We start from the raw sequence: 15,384 nt of genomic DNA on the forward strand, positions 1-15,384 counted from the left end.
AAATAATAAATGTGTGTTGTTTGAAGCCCCTAAGTTTGTGGTAATTTAGGAACTAAAAATTTATAAAGCACCTATTGAAAATGTGTTACTGCCATGCAGATCAGAACCTTCTGAAAACGTGGGAAACTTTCTGTAGTCATAATCAACTACTGACCACTAACTTGTGTGTGTGTGTCCCACAGCATCCTAGTCAGAGGCTTTTGCAACCGACTCAACAGAGCATTCCCTGAGTGACCAAGTATCACCTGGGTGACCTTGTCAGATTCTAGCCCTTCGTGGACCATTTACAGCTCACAAGGAGTGCAGTGTATGAGGAAAAGCCATGAACACCAGGATGGGTTTAGGGTTTTACCAAGCAGATCGGCATGAGAAACATCCATCCCCAGAAAGGAATTTGGGCAATTGTGGTTTCAAGCACACATCTCTCCTTTTACAGCATGCTGTGACAGATTACATGGCATTGAAAGAAGTACTGCCATGCTGGAAATGCTATGAATTTAGCCGATTCCACTGAATAAAAAGGAAGTGAGGTAGAGTCCCACTAGAGTCCAGTCAGGTTCAGAACTGGAGTAACTTGGCCAAAAAGACTGTTTAGTTCTCAAATAACTCAGGTCGAAATAAGTTTCGATGTGAGTTAACTCATAATTAACAGGTTGGCTATTTTTCCTGTGTCTCACCCACTGCCCTAGTCTGTCTTCCACAATATTTTAAAGTTGCTATTTAAATGGATTTGTCCTGCTGCAGATGGCTGAACTCTGAATTTCCTCAGTGAAGCTATAGAGTGGATTCATGTAATGGTTAGTGGCAGCCTCCAATCTCTCTTCCAAGCCTAAAATTCTGAGTTTTGGAGGCTGACCCTACCCAAACCTGGATATTATTGCTGCTTCAGATTCTCTAGTCACTCCAGCAAGGCAGAAAGAACAGAAGGGTCAAGCCAAACCTCACCAGTAGTGTAGATATACCAGAATCACACTTTCTTTAATGCAGCCAAGCCAAGTTGTTTATCATCCTCCACTATCCCTTTCTTGTTCCCAGATGAATTTGAAGCTGGAGTTGCATCAACTGTAGCCTAAACCCAATCTTAAAGACAAACTATAGAAAAAAACTAAAAACGGTCCTTTCTGAAAACCCTCGCCAACCATTTGTGGGAAGAAATGCTTCTTCCTCTAATGCTCTGACTTATAGAGAGACCAGATGGAGGTAAAGGAGAAGTACACTGGCCAGTATGCTGAAACTGACTGGTTGGGTATCTGTGATCCAGAGAGGATCCAAAAAAAAGCCTGATGTGATTCATTACCATCCCAACTAAAAGTAATAATGACAGAAGTACAATCACACAGGGTGTCCTTCCAAAAAGTTCATGATTCACCTACATGTCCTCAGTTCTCATGCCACCTCTCATCAAGGCAGAGAATGGGGGCAACAAGGAGATGACAGGTCCTTGCCATGAGAGCTGTTTGTCAGAGTCCACCTCAGTGAGTCAGTCCCTGGAAGTTGGGTTCAGGACTTGGAGGCAGGGCCACTGGCTGGCTTAGCAACTTGTCCACTATGCTGATTTTAGCATCTTGCTTCTCAATGTCTTCATATGAAGTCCAGGAGAAATCATGCTGTAGCTTGTAGGCACCAAGAAAGTCATGTGGACAACTTGTCCCCCATTCCTAGAGAGGGCAAAAAAGTTCTGATCAGGGTAGGACATAAAGAAACATTTCCTAATTATGACTTATGACACTTTTTTTTTTTTTTTAGCTTTTCATTTTAGACCATTTGGAATCATCCTTGAAAAGCATTACATTACACATCAAATTCCTCCCTTAACAGAGATAATGGCTGTGAATGATTTAAGCACGTTTATTTTTTAGAGTCATGACTGGGCTCACAGCACCTAAAGTATTTCCTCAGAAACCATTTACCAACCCCAATGCCTACATTTTCACCCACACGCCAAGAATGTCTCAAAGACTGGAGTAGATTTTTGTGCAAAAAAAAATAAATGTTCTTACCTTTGGAGAAATAATGGAAAAATACTGCTGACCACTTTCCCGCTTATAAAGGTAGTAAATGTTGCCAGGCTTTTTCACTATATTACAAGCTACGCGGTGCAAGTCAGCATCTCTGCGAGCATCTTCCAATACCTAAGCACCACAGAGAGGTAACGAATTGTGTACTGGAGATAACAGGCACTCATATTCAGTGATCATCACAAATGTTCAATGTTTATAATCTTGCTCCCCCCCATAGCAATGAATCACTACTGTGATCCAGATCATTCTGAAGAAACAAAAATTAGACTGTAATTTTACTATGCTGCAAAAATTCCTTTAGAAGAATTATATTTCAAAATGTTAAGCATTATTGGTATTGAGTAGGTTTTAAGTTTCTCTATTTTTCTGTACATGTCTTTTGTAACTGAAAACATATTTTTCCCTCAAAATACTTTACTTCTTTGAACTTTCTCCTAGTGAAAAAATGTATCTTATACTTAACCTCTTGGGCTTATTCTATTTCACTCAATACCTCTATATTTCTAGGAGGTACTGAAGAGAAACTACAATGATTAAAGGAAGTTCAATTAATCCTGTGAACTAAAAAAAGAAAATGAAAGCCTGTCTAAAAGCCATTACTTACCTTCCTGGCTTGTTCTTGCAAATGTTGGATTTGCTCAGCTATCACTGTCAGTTTGTTGGTGGCATTTGCTCGGACAAATTCATCAGCCTAAAGGTGAGAGAAAACTAAACTGTGGGTTGTAAAAGTATCAGACTTCTATGATGTTCTTATTTAGACCCCAATGTGAAGAGTTATGTCAACAACATTGCTTATGCCTAAAACATTCTTTCTATCCTCACCATTCCATGAACTCCCATTCATCTCAAAGCCCACCTCATAAACAGCACTGCTCATGAGAAGCCAATTCTGACATGACCTTACACCACAGAACTAAGTGCTCCTTCTTTTCTACTTCCCATAGCCTTCTACCTTTTTCACTCAGGTCACACTGAATTTCTTCAGTCCTCCAACATTCCCTGCTCTCTCTTGCTACCAAACACATTCAATATGCTCTCTCCTCCTTCTAATACATTTTCCCCCTTGCTCTTTGCCTGACACACCAATTATTCCTCAGGTCTCCATTTATTTTCTCATGTTTAAACATTTCTGAAATCAGGGCTGGGTCTTGTAAGAAAAATCCAAAGATACTTGTGATATGGCTCTTATCGCCTGCTATATAGGAATCTAGCTATGTATAGAAAGCCATTACCTCAGTTGAATTATTTACATCACACCTAGTTATATTTTAACCTATATTTATATTTCTAATTGATACTTACAATGTATTTTAAAAGACTGCGCTATGATGCAGACCTGAAACAAGGTTACAATGTACACATAGGACTGCATGTCCTGTGCTAGAAAATGCAACTGAGGGCAATGGAAATTGCTTAAAATAAATATAATAATTTTCAAAGGTAGGAGAGCACGGTGTGTCTAATTTATGTATTGGGAAGGATTATCACTCAGGCATCAGAAATTTGTCAAAAAATTCTGCTTACTTTTGAGAAAAGCTGATTAACTTCCAGTGGTATACCATTAAGTTAAGGAAAAGAAATTAGAAGGTTAAACTTGAACTTAAAGTGAGAAATATTAAGAGAATTTTCTGGTTAGTTGAAGAAGCTTAAGGTAAAAGTCAAGTATAAGCCAGTGTTATGAGTGAAAAGAAATAATTAAGTTGAGTCAATCACTTATCCGTTCCACAAATATACATTTAGCAACTACTATGTGTCAGACAACATGCTAGACACTGACTGGATACATTGGCAAACAGGAGAGAGAGGTGCCTACCATCATCAAGATTACAGTCTAATGCAACTGTCCTTTAGAAGATGAAGCAAGTTGCATATGTAATTTAAAATTTTCTTGTAAACATGTTAAAAGTAGAAGTAAATAAGTTAATTTAATTCTATAATTTCTTATTCAACCCAATATATCAAAAAATAACCATTTCAACATGTAATTAATATTTTTAAAGTTATTCATGTGATATCTCACATTAAGTGTATTTTTTATACTCACAGCATCTGTCAATTTGGATGCTAAATTTTCATTGGAAATACATGATGTGTATTTAGACTTCATAAAATCTATGGTTGAAAGAGTATATCCACACATTAAATTGTTCTAAATATACTTAAAAGTTTCCAATAATTAAATTATTAGGTTTTAAAATTTAAGTCAGCATTATATAAAATTTAAAATTCAGTTTCTCAGTTGATCTAACTATACATTCCAAGTGCTCAACAGCCATTGTGGAACTAGTGGCTACTATACTGAAAGGTATGCTCAGAAGTCAGTCCTGCTAGAAAGTACAATTTAGTACACAAAGGGTAGACATGCTTGATTCAATTTGTCTCTAGTTTTTACTTTAGCTTCAAAGACTGATAATATTGAAAAAATGGATACAGCACAAAAACGAGTCCTCTATATTTCACTAGACAATAGGCTGAATGAACAAAAACTGTGTTCCTTCTTTTATTGTTTCAGGCTATTGTAATAAATATGATGGCTATTCAGTAATCCATGAAAATGTTTGCTTAAAATTTGGTCCTAGAAGCCTCCCTCCCAATAAGAGTGATCTGATTAAATAGACACATGACATTCTCCTAATCCATAAAAGTTATACTTTGCACCCCACCTCTCTAGAAAAGGCACAAGGTTTGAATCAAAGGAGCTTTCCAAAGCACTTCAATATTTAGTTAAAAACTGAAGTACAGTGATGTATATGAGGACATTAATTATTAAATATTTTTGGGCAAAACAAAGACCTTTGAACATAACAAAGGCCAAATGTGATAGTGTATACAAGGATGAGGAATATCATGAGCTTTAAAGCAGCAGGGCCCTAAAAGTACAAAGTGAAGAGGGGTCTACAACCACAAGTCTTGGTAAGAAATTAGATGAAATTTGGTTTTTCAGAGCTTTAGATCTAGAAGGTCTCCTAGTTCAAACCCTTCATTTTATAAAGAAGTTGAGGTCCAGAGAAAAGTCATTTTCCTCAAATCACAAAGCAAGTTAATATCAAAAGTGGGATTAAAACTCATGTGTCCAAATTCCAGTGCTTCTATTTCACATTTCCTCTTTATTTTACTTCTTTTAGCAATCAATATCTAAGCACTGGGCTTGTCCAATATTGTGTCCAATGACCGAGGACAGAGAACAAAGTTAGAGTCCTTGCCCTTCTAGAAGATGTCAAGTTCTAAAAGCTCTCGAGTCCCAGATAAAGATCTTATAGGAAGCAATTTTAAGTGCACTATGCATCTCAGCGGAATTTGCGTTAGCGTGATCTTGAAACTTCCCCAGAAACTTCTCTTCACTTCTGTGCTGCCTACCTCACAGGACTGTGGTAAGGCCCAAATAAAATAATGAATATTGCAAATGCTGTGCAAACCTTCCCACGAATGGAGATTATGGACACTCAAGTTGCAGTTAAAGGAGCCTTTGGTCTTAGATCAGAGTTTGACTCAGGCCTCTGACTCGCAATAACAATACCGGGTGTGAAATGGAGACAAGAACAAATGCTACCCCACACTAAGTGGCTATGAGATCCAAGCCGTAAGACGCAGGGCCAAACGGGAACGAAGATGGTTATTTACTTCCCCAGCCGCGCCTCCTCACCTTCTGCACCTGCTCTGCGAGCGCCACGAGGTCTAAGGGGTCCCCGGCCCGGTGGGTGTGATAGGGGCTCACTAGGGCCAGGCCGCCGGGGGTCGGGGTAAGCTCCACCAGGGCTCCTGCGACACACACCCAGGAACACAGGCCATGAGCGCCCGCCCCTGGTCTCCCGGGGAGCCTGGAAGACTAGCTGCTCCATGGGGGCCTCTTTCTCCCTTCTGACTCCCGCCCCGCGTACCTCCCCGATCTGTCGCCGACTGAACTTGGTTTTCAGGGACCTCCTCAGACTGCCCGGGAGTCGCAGCGTCCTCCATGACAGTACCTCAATGTCTCCCCACCCGGCGGAAGAGCATGCGCAAAAGGTCCGTAGGCGGAGCTTCCATATTCCCTCCTATTAGGCGTCAGAGCTGCAGAATTCGGAGGCGGGGCTGCGGCTGACGCGCAAGGTTCTATTGAGGGGCGGAGTCATGCACCGCCCAATTTGGGGCGGGGCTTAGATCAGGGGCGAGGCTTCCCGGGGGTGGGTCTCCGGTCTCCGTGGCGGTGGAGAACCATACAGTTAGGTCTGAGGAGGCGATGGCGGCACACGCCTTGGGGCTGCTGACCACACTGCTGGCTGTCATCGCCACTGCCTCCCGAGCCCAGGTCGAGTCCGAGGCTGGGTGGGACATGTCGGCGCCTGATCTGCTCTTCGCCGAGGGGACCGCGGCCTACGCGCGCGGGGACTGGCCGGGAGTGGTACTGAGCATGGAGCGCGCGCTGCGCTCGCGGGCCGCCCTGCGCGCCCTTCGCCTGCGCTGCCGCACCCGGTGTGCCGCAGACTTCCCGTGGGAGCTGGACCCCGACTCGCCCCCGAGCCTGACACAGGCCTCGGGCGCCGCTGCCTTGCAAGACCTGCACTTCTTCGGAGGCCTGCTGCGCCGCGCCTCCTGCCTGCGCCGCTGCCTGGGGCCGCCAGCCGCCCACTCGCTCAGCGAGGAACTAGAGTTGGAGTTCCACAAGCGGAGCCCCTACAACTACCTGCAGGTCGCCTACTTCAAGGTGCAGATCTGTTCGGGCACGGGCGGCTGGGGTCCTTCTTGGCGTGGTTGCAGGCGATCCCGGGGGTCGGGGGCCAGGAAGTGTCCGCAGAGAGAGAGAGTGGCCTCCTGGCCGAGGAGGTCTCCTAGGACAAGGGGAGAGCAAGGACTCTGCCGGGAAAACTGCCTCGCCGGGTTCGCCTAATCAGTGGTGACCCCAAAAAGGTCCAACTTGAGGTTAGGGCACTCACCAAGGCAAACTTGGCTTGGTGTTTTCCCGGGAGACCTCCTAGAGGGAACTAAAGCGGCAGCTTGGGTCTCTCATCCTGACTTCATTGTAAGCTAAGACCTTTCTACACTGTCTTCCTTCCGGTTCGTTTTTCAGTGATGCTTTTCCTGCTGCCCGAGTGCTGCAGCTTTTTTTCCAAGAAGCGAGGTTGCCACGTCGCCAGTAGGGGCTGTCTGGCTCCTCCCTGTGGGGGACCCTCTGGCTGGTCTGTCAGGTTTCCAAAGAAAATGAGTAATTTTAGGAATTCCAGAGTGCCTTAAGTCCAAGTGCATACATGGTTTTGGAGTACTCCTGGTTTGTTTGATGATGATAATGATGATAGCCAGCGCATACTTTCAGGCACTATTTTAAGTACTTTGTGTTTATTAATTCATTTGCCCAGATCTTGGCAATATCCTGTAAGGTAGGTGCTGGCTGTGCTGCATATCTATTATATCCATAGTTTAATAGATATTCAATTCAACCTTAGAAAATTATGGAGACCTGATTTCCACCTCTACAAAATCATTTTGTGTACACAGTCCTGTTCCATTCCTCCTAGTTACTCAGACTTGAAACCAAAATAATTAGGCTATGTCTTTGGTCATGCCACTTAACAGCACTTTAAAAAATTCTTTGGCAAACATTTATTGAATACGTATTGCATTCCAGTTCTTGTACAGGTAATTAAAATGCTTGACTTTTTTTTTTGTCTATCTCACTTTGCTGTTAAGAATCACTATAGTGAGGGCTACTAAAAGGGTGTGTACATAGGGCTGTGGAAGCACAAAGGAGGGAGAATGTAGCTTTGTCTCAGAGAAATCAGAGAGAAGAGGTGACATTTGAAGCTGATCCTAAGTATTGCTAGAGGAGAGCAAGGACAGCCATTCCAGATAGAGTGAGGCCAGACTGGGAAGAGAATTCTGCAGGCGTCAGGGAGCCATCATCAGAATGCTAATTCTGGAAGCCATGTGGAATATGGAATAATCCTTGGAAGAAGTGGTGGCAGTGTGAACCATTAGAAGAGGAGTGCGGTTGTTCACATTAGAAGGAAAATAGGTGCCTCAGTTCTCAGGGAGTAAACAAGGATGGAGTGAGGAGTAGGAGGAGAAAAGAGAAAGGCAAGAGCAATGCTGAAAGATGGGAGAGAGAATAAATCCATGAAAGGGATAGACGAGAGAATTCCTGATTTTACAGTTAAGGAAACTGAGATACAGAGATAAGGATTATTGACCTTGGGTCACTTAGCTATTTTAAAGTCACACCCAGGGCTGGGTCCTTGTTTAGTGTGCATTTACTAGTACCGATGATCGAAAAGAAAAAATTAAAGCATATTAATAATATGCTAAGATTTACATTTATTGAATACTTAATATGCGCCTAGCACCATGTATTAAAAGATGCATATATGTTAGTTTATCTAACCTTCCCAACAATGCTATGAGGTAGTGAGTGCTATCTCTAGATGACAGATTAGGGAACTGAATTTAGAGACTAAACTTTAACTTGTCTAAAGCCCCAGCAAGTGAGGAATTAATCCTACATTTGTCACTAATCCATCTGACACCAAAGCCTATGTAGTTAATCATTAGATCATCAGTGATTTATTTTGGATTCTACCTTTGATCCTGTGTAACTTTGATACACTGAAATCCATTTCTATGTACATTATTGTGGCCTGTCGTGAATTTTTTCCCCTCAGAATTCTTTATAACCACTTGTTTTAACTTCATGAGCCCTGGACTTTGAGTCAGAAGATGCCATGTCTGGATTTTGTATATGATCTTAGGATTTTTCAGCCACCCACCTTTTCCTCGAATGCGTTGAAAACACTTTATGCAAAAAAAAAAAAAAAAAAAAAAAAAATTCTAGGCAAATTCTTAGGCACGATCTAATTGTTAAGTGCTCTTTTCTCGCTACCCCTAAATTTTTGAAGCCTTAGACCTTTCTTCAATTCACTTGGTACATTTGAATCTAGAGAATATATTATTTGGGCAGTTAGTCTTCCATAGCATTCTCCCTACAATATGACTTGTGTTTTAAAATAGAATGTTTACACTGTTGAAGCATTACCTCTTGTAATTTGGGGGACCCCTAGGCCCGATTTGGGAAGTAGCTGAAAATCTGCCTAGGGCCCTGTGCTCCTTATCTCTGCTATGTAGTTCCTGCCATAGGTGTGTTTTCTGGGGCAGGCAGGGGCTGGGGCATGCTGAGTAGAAGGCTCAGGAAGGCTGAGATTTCCTCTTTACTGTGGACTGCACATTCAGACACAATTCTTCAGGCTTTGGATGTGCATCATGTTCTTGTGCTTCATTCTTAGATAAACAAGTTGGAGAAAGCTGTAGCAGCGGCACACACCTTTTTCGTGGGCAATCCCGAGCATATGGAGATGCGTCAGAACCTAGACTATTACCAGACCATGTCTGGGGTGAAGGAGGCTGACTTCAAGGATCTTGAGGCCAAACCCCATATGGTGAAAAAACTTTATCCCTTCCTCTCTTTCTTTTTATTAGAGTGATGTTTACTGGGGTTGGGGTTGTTTTCTGATTACAGAAGTATTGTATGTTCATTATACAACATTAGAAAAATGTAGATAAATATAAAACAGAAAGTCATCATCTATAATGCCGCCACCTTAAGAAAACTGGTAGTTGATATTCTGACCTACTTTTTAAGTTTTCTGTATATAATTTTTTAACCTAATTTGCTGTCATATCGTCTACATATTTTTCATCATCCTTTTTGAGTTAACACTATATCATGAGTCTTTTCTCATGTCTTTAGACTTTCTTTCAAAACATAATTTTTAAAGCCTGCATGATAGTCCATCTTATACATAGATCATATTATTAGTCACATTTTTTTTGGTCATGTAGGTTCTGCTTTTCACTATAATAAGTGCTACACTGTTCTTCAATGTGTTTATTGTATTTATTTAGGAGGAAAAGAACGTATTCTATAAGAGATGTTGTCTGTGATAATATAGCATTTTTATAAAGAGCTAATATTCTCTTAAGTTTTAATAGTTTAGAAATAGAGGTATTAGAAACAATATCAGAATGACTTTTAAAAGTAAATTAAGTACACCTAGTACATTATGCAACTACACATAGTTTAGGGGTTTTTTTAGTGATTCTGTGACAAAGGAAAATGGTTATTGTCCATGAGAATGGGCGCTGTGTCTCACAGATAGCAAAACCAAAGTATGTAATCAGCTTCATGCAACAGCCCAAATCATCCAGCTGAAAGCAGCTGGAAAGGCTGCTTTCATCACCACAGGCCACATTCTAACATTTAAAAGTTAAAATTTTTTATTAAACTTTTATCTTGAAAACTTTTAGCCCTACAGAAAATACAAGCAAATTACACTGAACTCTCACATATCTTTCTTCTAGATTTAGTTCAATGTTTTTAAATTTCAAAAGAAACAAGTAAAGACCGTTAAACAAGGCCTTCATTATGTAGCAGCTACCCCTTCCATTCATAACCTGAGATAAGCAGGAAACGAGGACTCCTGTGAAAGTAGTGGGTGACAAGGAAGAGAGGGTTGTCCATGGCCTGCGTTTGAGTACTCCTTCCTCCCAGTAGGACGAGTTTCGACTGGGAGTGCGACTCTACTCAGAGGAGCAGCCACAGGAAGCCATACCCCACCTAGAGTCAGCGCTGCAAGAGTACTTTGTGGCGGATGAGGAGTGCCGTGCCCTCTGCGAAGGACCCTATGACTATGATGGCTACAACTACCTTGAATACAACGCCGACCTCTTCCAGGCCATCACAGGTGCACGGCTCAAGGCCTGCCCATTGGTCAGGCCTGCTTGGGCTCTAAGGGCAGTGTTGTAATAATACATACATAGTATCTTCAGCTTCATTTCTAAATTTCTTAAATCTGGGACTCTGACTAAAAATTGCTTACACTTAACCAGAATTTGAATCCTTGTGGTTATTCCCCCTCTCTGATTCCTTTCAGATCATTACATCCAGGTCCTCAGCTGTAAGCAGAACTGTGTCACCGAGCTGGCTTCCCACCCAAGTCGAGAGAAGCCCTTTGAAGACTTCCTGCCATCGCATTATAATTATCTGCAGTTTGCCTACTATAACAGTAAGGCCGACTTTCGTCTTTGTCTGCTGTTTTAAGTAAGAAGCCAAAAGCAAGATAGGCAGGGATTATGGTTACTGTTTTTCTTTAACATATTTGCCTTCTCTCTGTGGCTCTGGTAGGCACCATGCCACATGATCCCTGGGGCTTTGTCACAAGCCACTGGCCAAGAAAGCAGATACCAGCAGCCCCAACAACTGGGAGAGGGAAACTCTAGGACCTCTCTCTCTTGTTCCTTATAATCTAATTTTGCATCTGAATTAAGTCACAGCAAAGGCAAGGGTATACTAACTTTTAAAATAGTTCACAGGACATTTTCCAGCCCTTTCCCCATGTACAGCAATGATGTTCTCAGGAGGGTCTATCAATATCCAGCAGGTTTTTACTGAGTTTCTACTGTGTGCTAAGCATTAAAGTATGTTCAAGAGTATATGATGTTTACAGTTGAGACTAACACCTGTCAACAAAGAGAATATCTGCTATTGTAACCTTCTCCCTTCTTCTGAAAATCCATACGGAAAAGAACGTAGGAAAATGAGAATATTCCTGAAATTGACCTAATGTTGAGGCCAGTGTTTGAATTACTTGTGAATTTTTGAATATGTTGGCATACAAAGAGTTCTAATTCTTTCTGTTTCAATATTAGGCAGCCCTGAGGACATTAAAATTGATTCTATATTCTATGTTTATATAACTTTTGTTCATCTTATTCTTCTATAACTTTTCCCTGCAAATCAGAAAGTTGTGTTATGCAGGTGGGCCACCTTATCATGTCATCACTGCTTCAAGCTGGAACTAAACACTAGTGGTTCCTGGTACCCAGGATTAGACACTTTCTTCTCAGTTATTTTATTTTATTTTTTCACTTTGCAGTTGGAAATTATACACAGGCTATTGAATGTGCCAAGACATATCTCCTCTTCTTCCCCAATGATGAGGTGATGAACCAGAATCTCGCCTACTATACCGCCATGCTTGGAGAAGAAGAAGCCAGATCCATTGGCCCCCGTGAGGTGAGAGACTTGCATTAGCTCCGACAGCAGCCAGCTGAACCCAGAGAGAGGGCAGAGAGTGGGGTAGAGGTTGGGGAGCTGGCACTTCTTGTGTACAGTGGGGACAGGGTGCCTGGGCAGGGTGGGAGTACACTGAGCACTTGTGGCTGGGAGAACAAGGGAGCGCAGGAAGCATGAAGATGATGCAAGAGCCGTAACTAGCCTAATTAATTAGCACGTTCTGGGCCCAGAAGTATGTTCTCTGAGTCGTCAAGGAAAAGCAAATTGCAAAGCAACATGTTCTTTCCTTTTTGGCACTCCCCTACGTTGAGACTCGATACCATTTGGCCAAGATTTATCATTTTTAATGTAATGTTTTGTTTTGTTTTTGCTTCCCTCCTCGCTATCTTCATTTTCCTCCCTATCCCCTTTTCTTTCTGCCATTGTCTGATCGCACCCTCTTTCAGCATTATTCCTATCTCTAAAACAAGGAGAAAAATCTATATGATACAGTGGCACAAATGAAATGCACCAATATGTTAGCAATGATTATTTCTGGGTGGCGGAATTATGATGATTTTTGTATTTCATTTATATTTTCGAAATTCCCTGCAGTGAATGAGTATTATTTTTGTATTAAAAACATGAGAAGTTCTCTGTTTTTAACTTGATGAAGTTTGATACCATAAACCTTGCTATTTGTACGTATGCCTTGCACATATGTACATTCTCCTCCTTGAGCCCAGAGCAATGAGGTAGATTTAAAGTCACTAGTCTGGGCTCAAGTCCTGGCTCCCCCACTCACTAGCCATGTGATCTCTGTCACTTCACGGGGATCTTAGGCATGCTGCATTGCCTCTCTGTGTCTCAGTTTCTTCTGTAAAATGAGATTATGGTTCTTGCTCTGTCTTCAATGCAGGATGAATATGAAGGTCAAATGAGATAGTGAGCTGACAGGTGCAGTACGAGTGTGTACAGTGTTTTATGAATCAGTGGCATCATGGGGGTCTTGCTGATAGAACACACGTTGCAGGTAGTCAGTTTCCTCACCTCTAACCTCAGCCACTTCCTGAAACAGAGCGTGGCTTATCACTGTGGCTCTGAATTACCTATTTCATGCTGACCTCTCCCAAACCCCCATCTACATTATTTTTAAAAATGGCTATAATTTTACCAGTTTTTCATTTTGCCAAAGAAATGGTAAATATCTATAATTACTCTAGAGGCCACTCAGTTGTTTATGCAACAAATATATTGGAGAAATGTAGGAGGTGATAAAGCAGGCACATTCCTGCACTGTTGGTGGAATTGTAAATTGGACTGTTCATTGAATCAGCAATGGGACTAACAACCCCACAGCTGTACTGCATAAGCATGCAAAGGTAAATGTGCACAAATGTGCACTGGAACATTGTTGCTAAAAGCAAAAAAACAGGTAACAAGGTAAATGCCATCAATTTGGGGACTGATTAAATAAATTATGCTACATTTATTCAATGACATACAAGACAACTAATACATGAATAGATTACTATGCACCAATGTGAAATTATCTCTGATACAATTTTAGGTAAAGAAAAATAAGAAGATACAGAACTGTAATTATATTAAATCCTACTTACGTTTTTTTAAAGTACATACATATGCTTTAAATTTTAAATTATAAACTTCTGGACAGATTGGTAAGAAACTTAATTGGGGTTATCCTGAGACACAGGCCTGGGAAGGGAGACTGAAGGTTTCTGTTTATGGCCGTCGATACTCTGTATTTCTTATAGCTGTGTATGTATGACTTTCATGTCTTTTTGAATGCCATCTAAAACACACCTTATGACACTGATGATACAGAAAAATATATAATCCAAAATTTATAGAATACTGTGTGGTTAGATAGAATAGTAGACATGTGAGCAAGCTATGGTGGAAGCATGGAAGAGAAGTAATTAACTGGTAAATCAGGGAACGCTTCACAAGAGAAAACGGTGTTGACAGTTGGTTTTAAAAGCCTTTAGTAGGTGAATGAGGCAGGGAAGGGCCTTTTAGACAGAGAACAACATGTGCAAACAACCTGGACAATTGTTTCATGTAAATGAAAGATAATACTGGGAAGTTACAGGAAATGAGGGCTGGGAAGATCAGATTTTGAAGGGTCTTGAGTGCCACACCAGTACCTTGGACTCTAGTCCATGAAGCCAACAGTAGGGAGCCCTCAAAGGGTTTTAAGCAATATCCTGAGAAGATGTGATGGTGGATGACTCAGAATGGGAGGGTGCTGGAAGCAGCACCCCTGTCGGAGGCTGCTGAGGTGGTACAGAGGAGAGCCTGAGTGAGGCAGTGGCTAGAAGAGGGGAACTGACTAGGTGGAGGTAGGGAGTGGATTGGCAGAAGAAGGTGGGGAGTGTTTTCACTCCTCCCTCCTCTTCATATCTACTTAGGCACCAAGTTTCGAGCTTGGGAGATGCATGCATGGCACTGTCCACTTAGCTCAGGAACGCACAGGTAGAGCAAGGCGCGCTCCTTACAGTCTTCTGGCCTGCATGTACTACAGCCCAGGGTGGTTAATTTTTCCTCTGGTCACTGTCGAGCCGCTTACCATTGAAAATAACTACCCATCAGATACATGTGATGCATCTTAATAGCATACAAAATTCTTTCCCAGCTTTTATTTCATTTGATTCTCATAACAACTCAGTGAGGTGGGGTCACCAACATACCTTGAAGGAAAAAACCAAGGTTCATCCTTCCTGGCTCTGGAATCCTGAAATCTACAATAGAAATAATCTTTCTCTGGCCATCTCCTCCCACATGGAAAACAGGTTACCTTGCAGTTGTCCTCTGTGGCCACTAGATGGTGACCATCTGGCTGGAAGATGGTACTTCTCCCAATGTCTTTGTCTTGCTAGGTTGAGACTCCCCACCCCCCCCACACACCTTTATGTCATATTAGTTAGTGTGAGGCAGAAAGGGAAATATGCCCATATGGTCACTCTACCATGTTTAACTAGAACTTCCCTTCTGGAAAGAAGGTAGCTAACATTTGTTGAGCCCTGTCTCAGGCCAAGCACGGTACGAGGCGGTTTACACCCATTATCTCATTTAATCATCACAGACACCCTGTCAGGTGGGCACTCTTCTTCCCATTTTAGAGATGAGGGTGTTTAGGCTTTAAGAGATGAATTAACTTTCACAGTGGCCTATGGCTAGGATGGTGACTGGAATCTGTTTCTCTGCCTTATGCTGGCACAGTTCCTGACATATAGCTGATATTCAATAAATTGGTGTTGAATGAATAAATAGTAGAAGTGGGATTTGCTCCCTAGCTGCCTCATAGAGCTGTTGGGAGGGTTG

The 15,384-nt window shown here is 41.8% G+C and overlaps 2 protein-coding genes across 2 annotated transcripts in view; one reads left to right on the forward strand and one right to left on the reverse strand.

Annotated features, from left to right (window-relative positions):
• Nucleotides 1-335: 335 nt before the first annotated feature.
• CUNH1orf50 (chromosome unknown C1orf50 homolog) lies at nt 336-6,035 on the reverse strand. Its single transcript, XM_011377923.2, has 5 exons — nt 5,900-6,035; nt 5,665-5,780; nt 2,626-2,712; nt 2,001-2,132; nt 336-1,658 (listed from the first exon to the last, which is right to left on the reverse strand). Exons 1-5 carry the CDS (start codon nt 5,973-5,975, stop codon nt 1,473-1,475), a joined length of 597 nt encoding a protein of 198 aa, XP_011376225.1. The 5' UTR covers nt 5,976-6,035; the 3' UTR covers nt 336-1,472.
• A 98-nt stretch (nt 6,036-6,133) lies between these two features.
• The window catches only part of P3H1 (prolyl 3-hydroxylase 1), a 16,181-nt gene continuing 6,930 nt past the window's right edge, over nt 6,134-15,384 (forward strand). Inside the window, exons 1-5 of the mRNA XM_011377922.1 lie at nt 6,134-6,702; nt 9,269-9,421; nt 10,537-10,726; nt 10,916-11,047; nt 11,918-12,057. Of these exons, the coding sequence (XP_011376224.1) occupies nt 6,238-6,702; nt 9,269-9,421; nt 10,537-10,726; nt 10,916-11,047; nt 11,918-12,057 (1,080 nt within the window). The 5' untranslated portion in view covers nt 6,134-6,237. The remainder of the gene's footprint in view (nt 6,703-9,268; nt 9,422-10,536; nt 10,727-10,915; nt 11,048-11,917; nt 12,058-15,384) is intronic.

Source organism: Pteropus vampyrus, unplaced genomic scaffold (genome assembly GCF_000151845.1).
Source record: "Pteropus vampyrus isolate Shadow unplaced genomic scaffold, Pvam_2.0 Scaffold326, whole genome shotgun sequence".
Taxonomy (NCBI): domain Eukaryota; kingdom Metazoa; phylum Chordata; class Mammalia; order Chiroptera; family Pteropodidae; genus Pteropus; species Pteropus vampyrus.

Excerpts from the sequence above, each read along its gene's own strand:
- CUNH1orf50 (XM_011377923.2), bottom strand. The coding sequence starts at position 5,975 with ATGGAGGACGCTGCGACTCCCGGGCAGTCTGAGGAGGTCCCTGAAAAC. Across the intron at positions 2,713-5,664 it reads TCGCAGAGCAGGTGCAGAAG|GCTGATGAATTTGTCCGAGC; the intron begins GTGAGGAGGCGC and ends TCTCACCTTTAG. Across the intron at positions 2,133-2,625 it reads TGCAAGAACAAGCCAGGAAG|GTATTGGAAGATGCTCGCAG; the intron begins GTAAGTAATGGC and ends TGTGGTGCTTAG.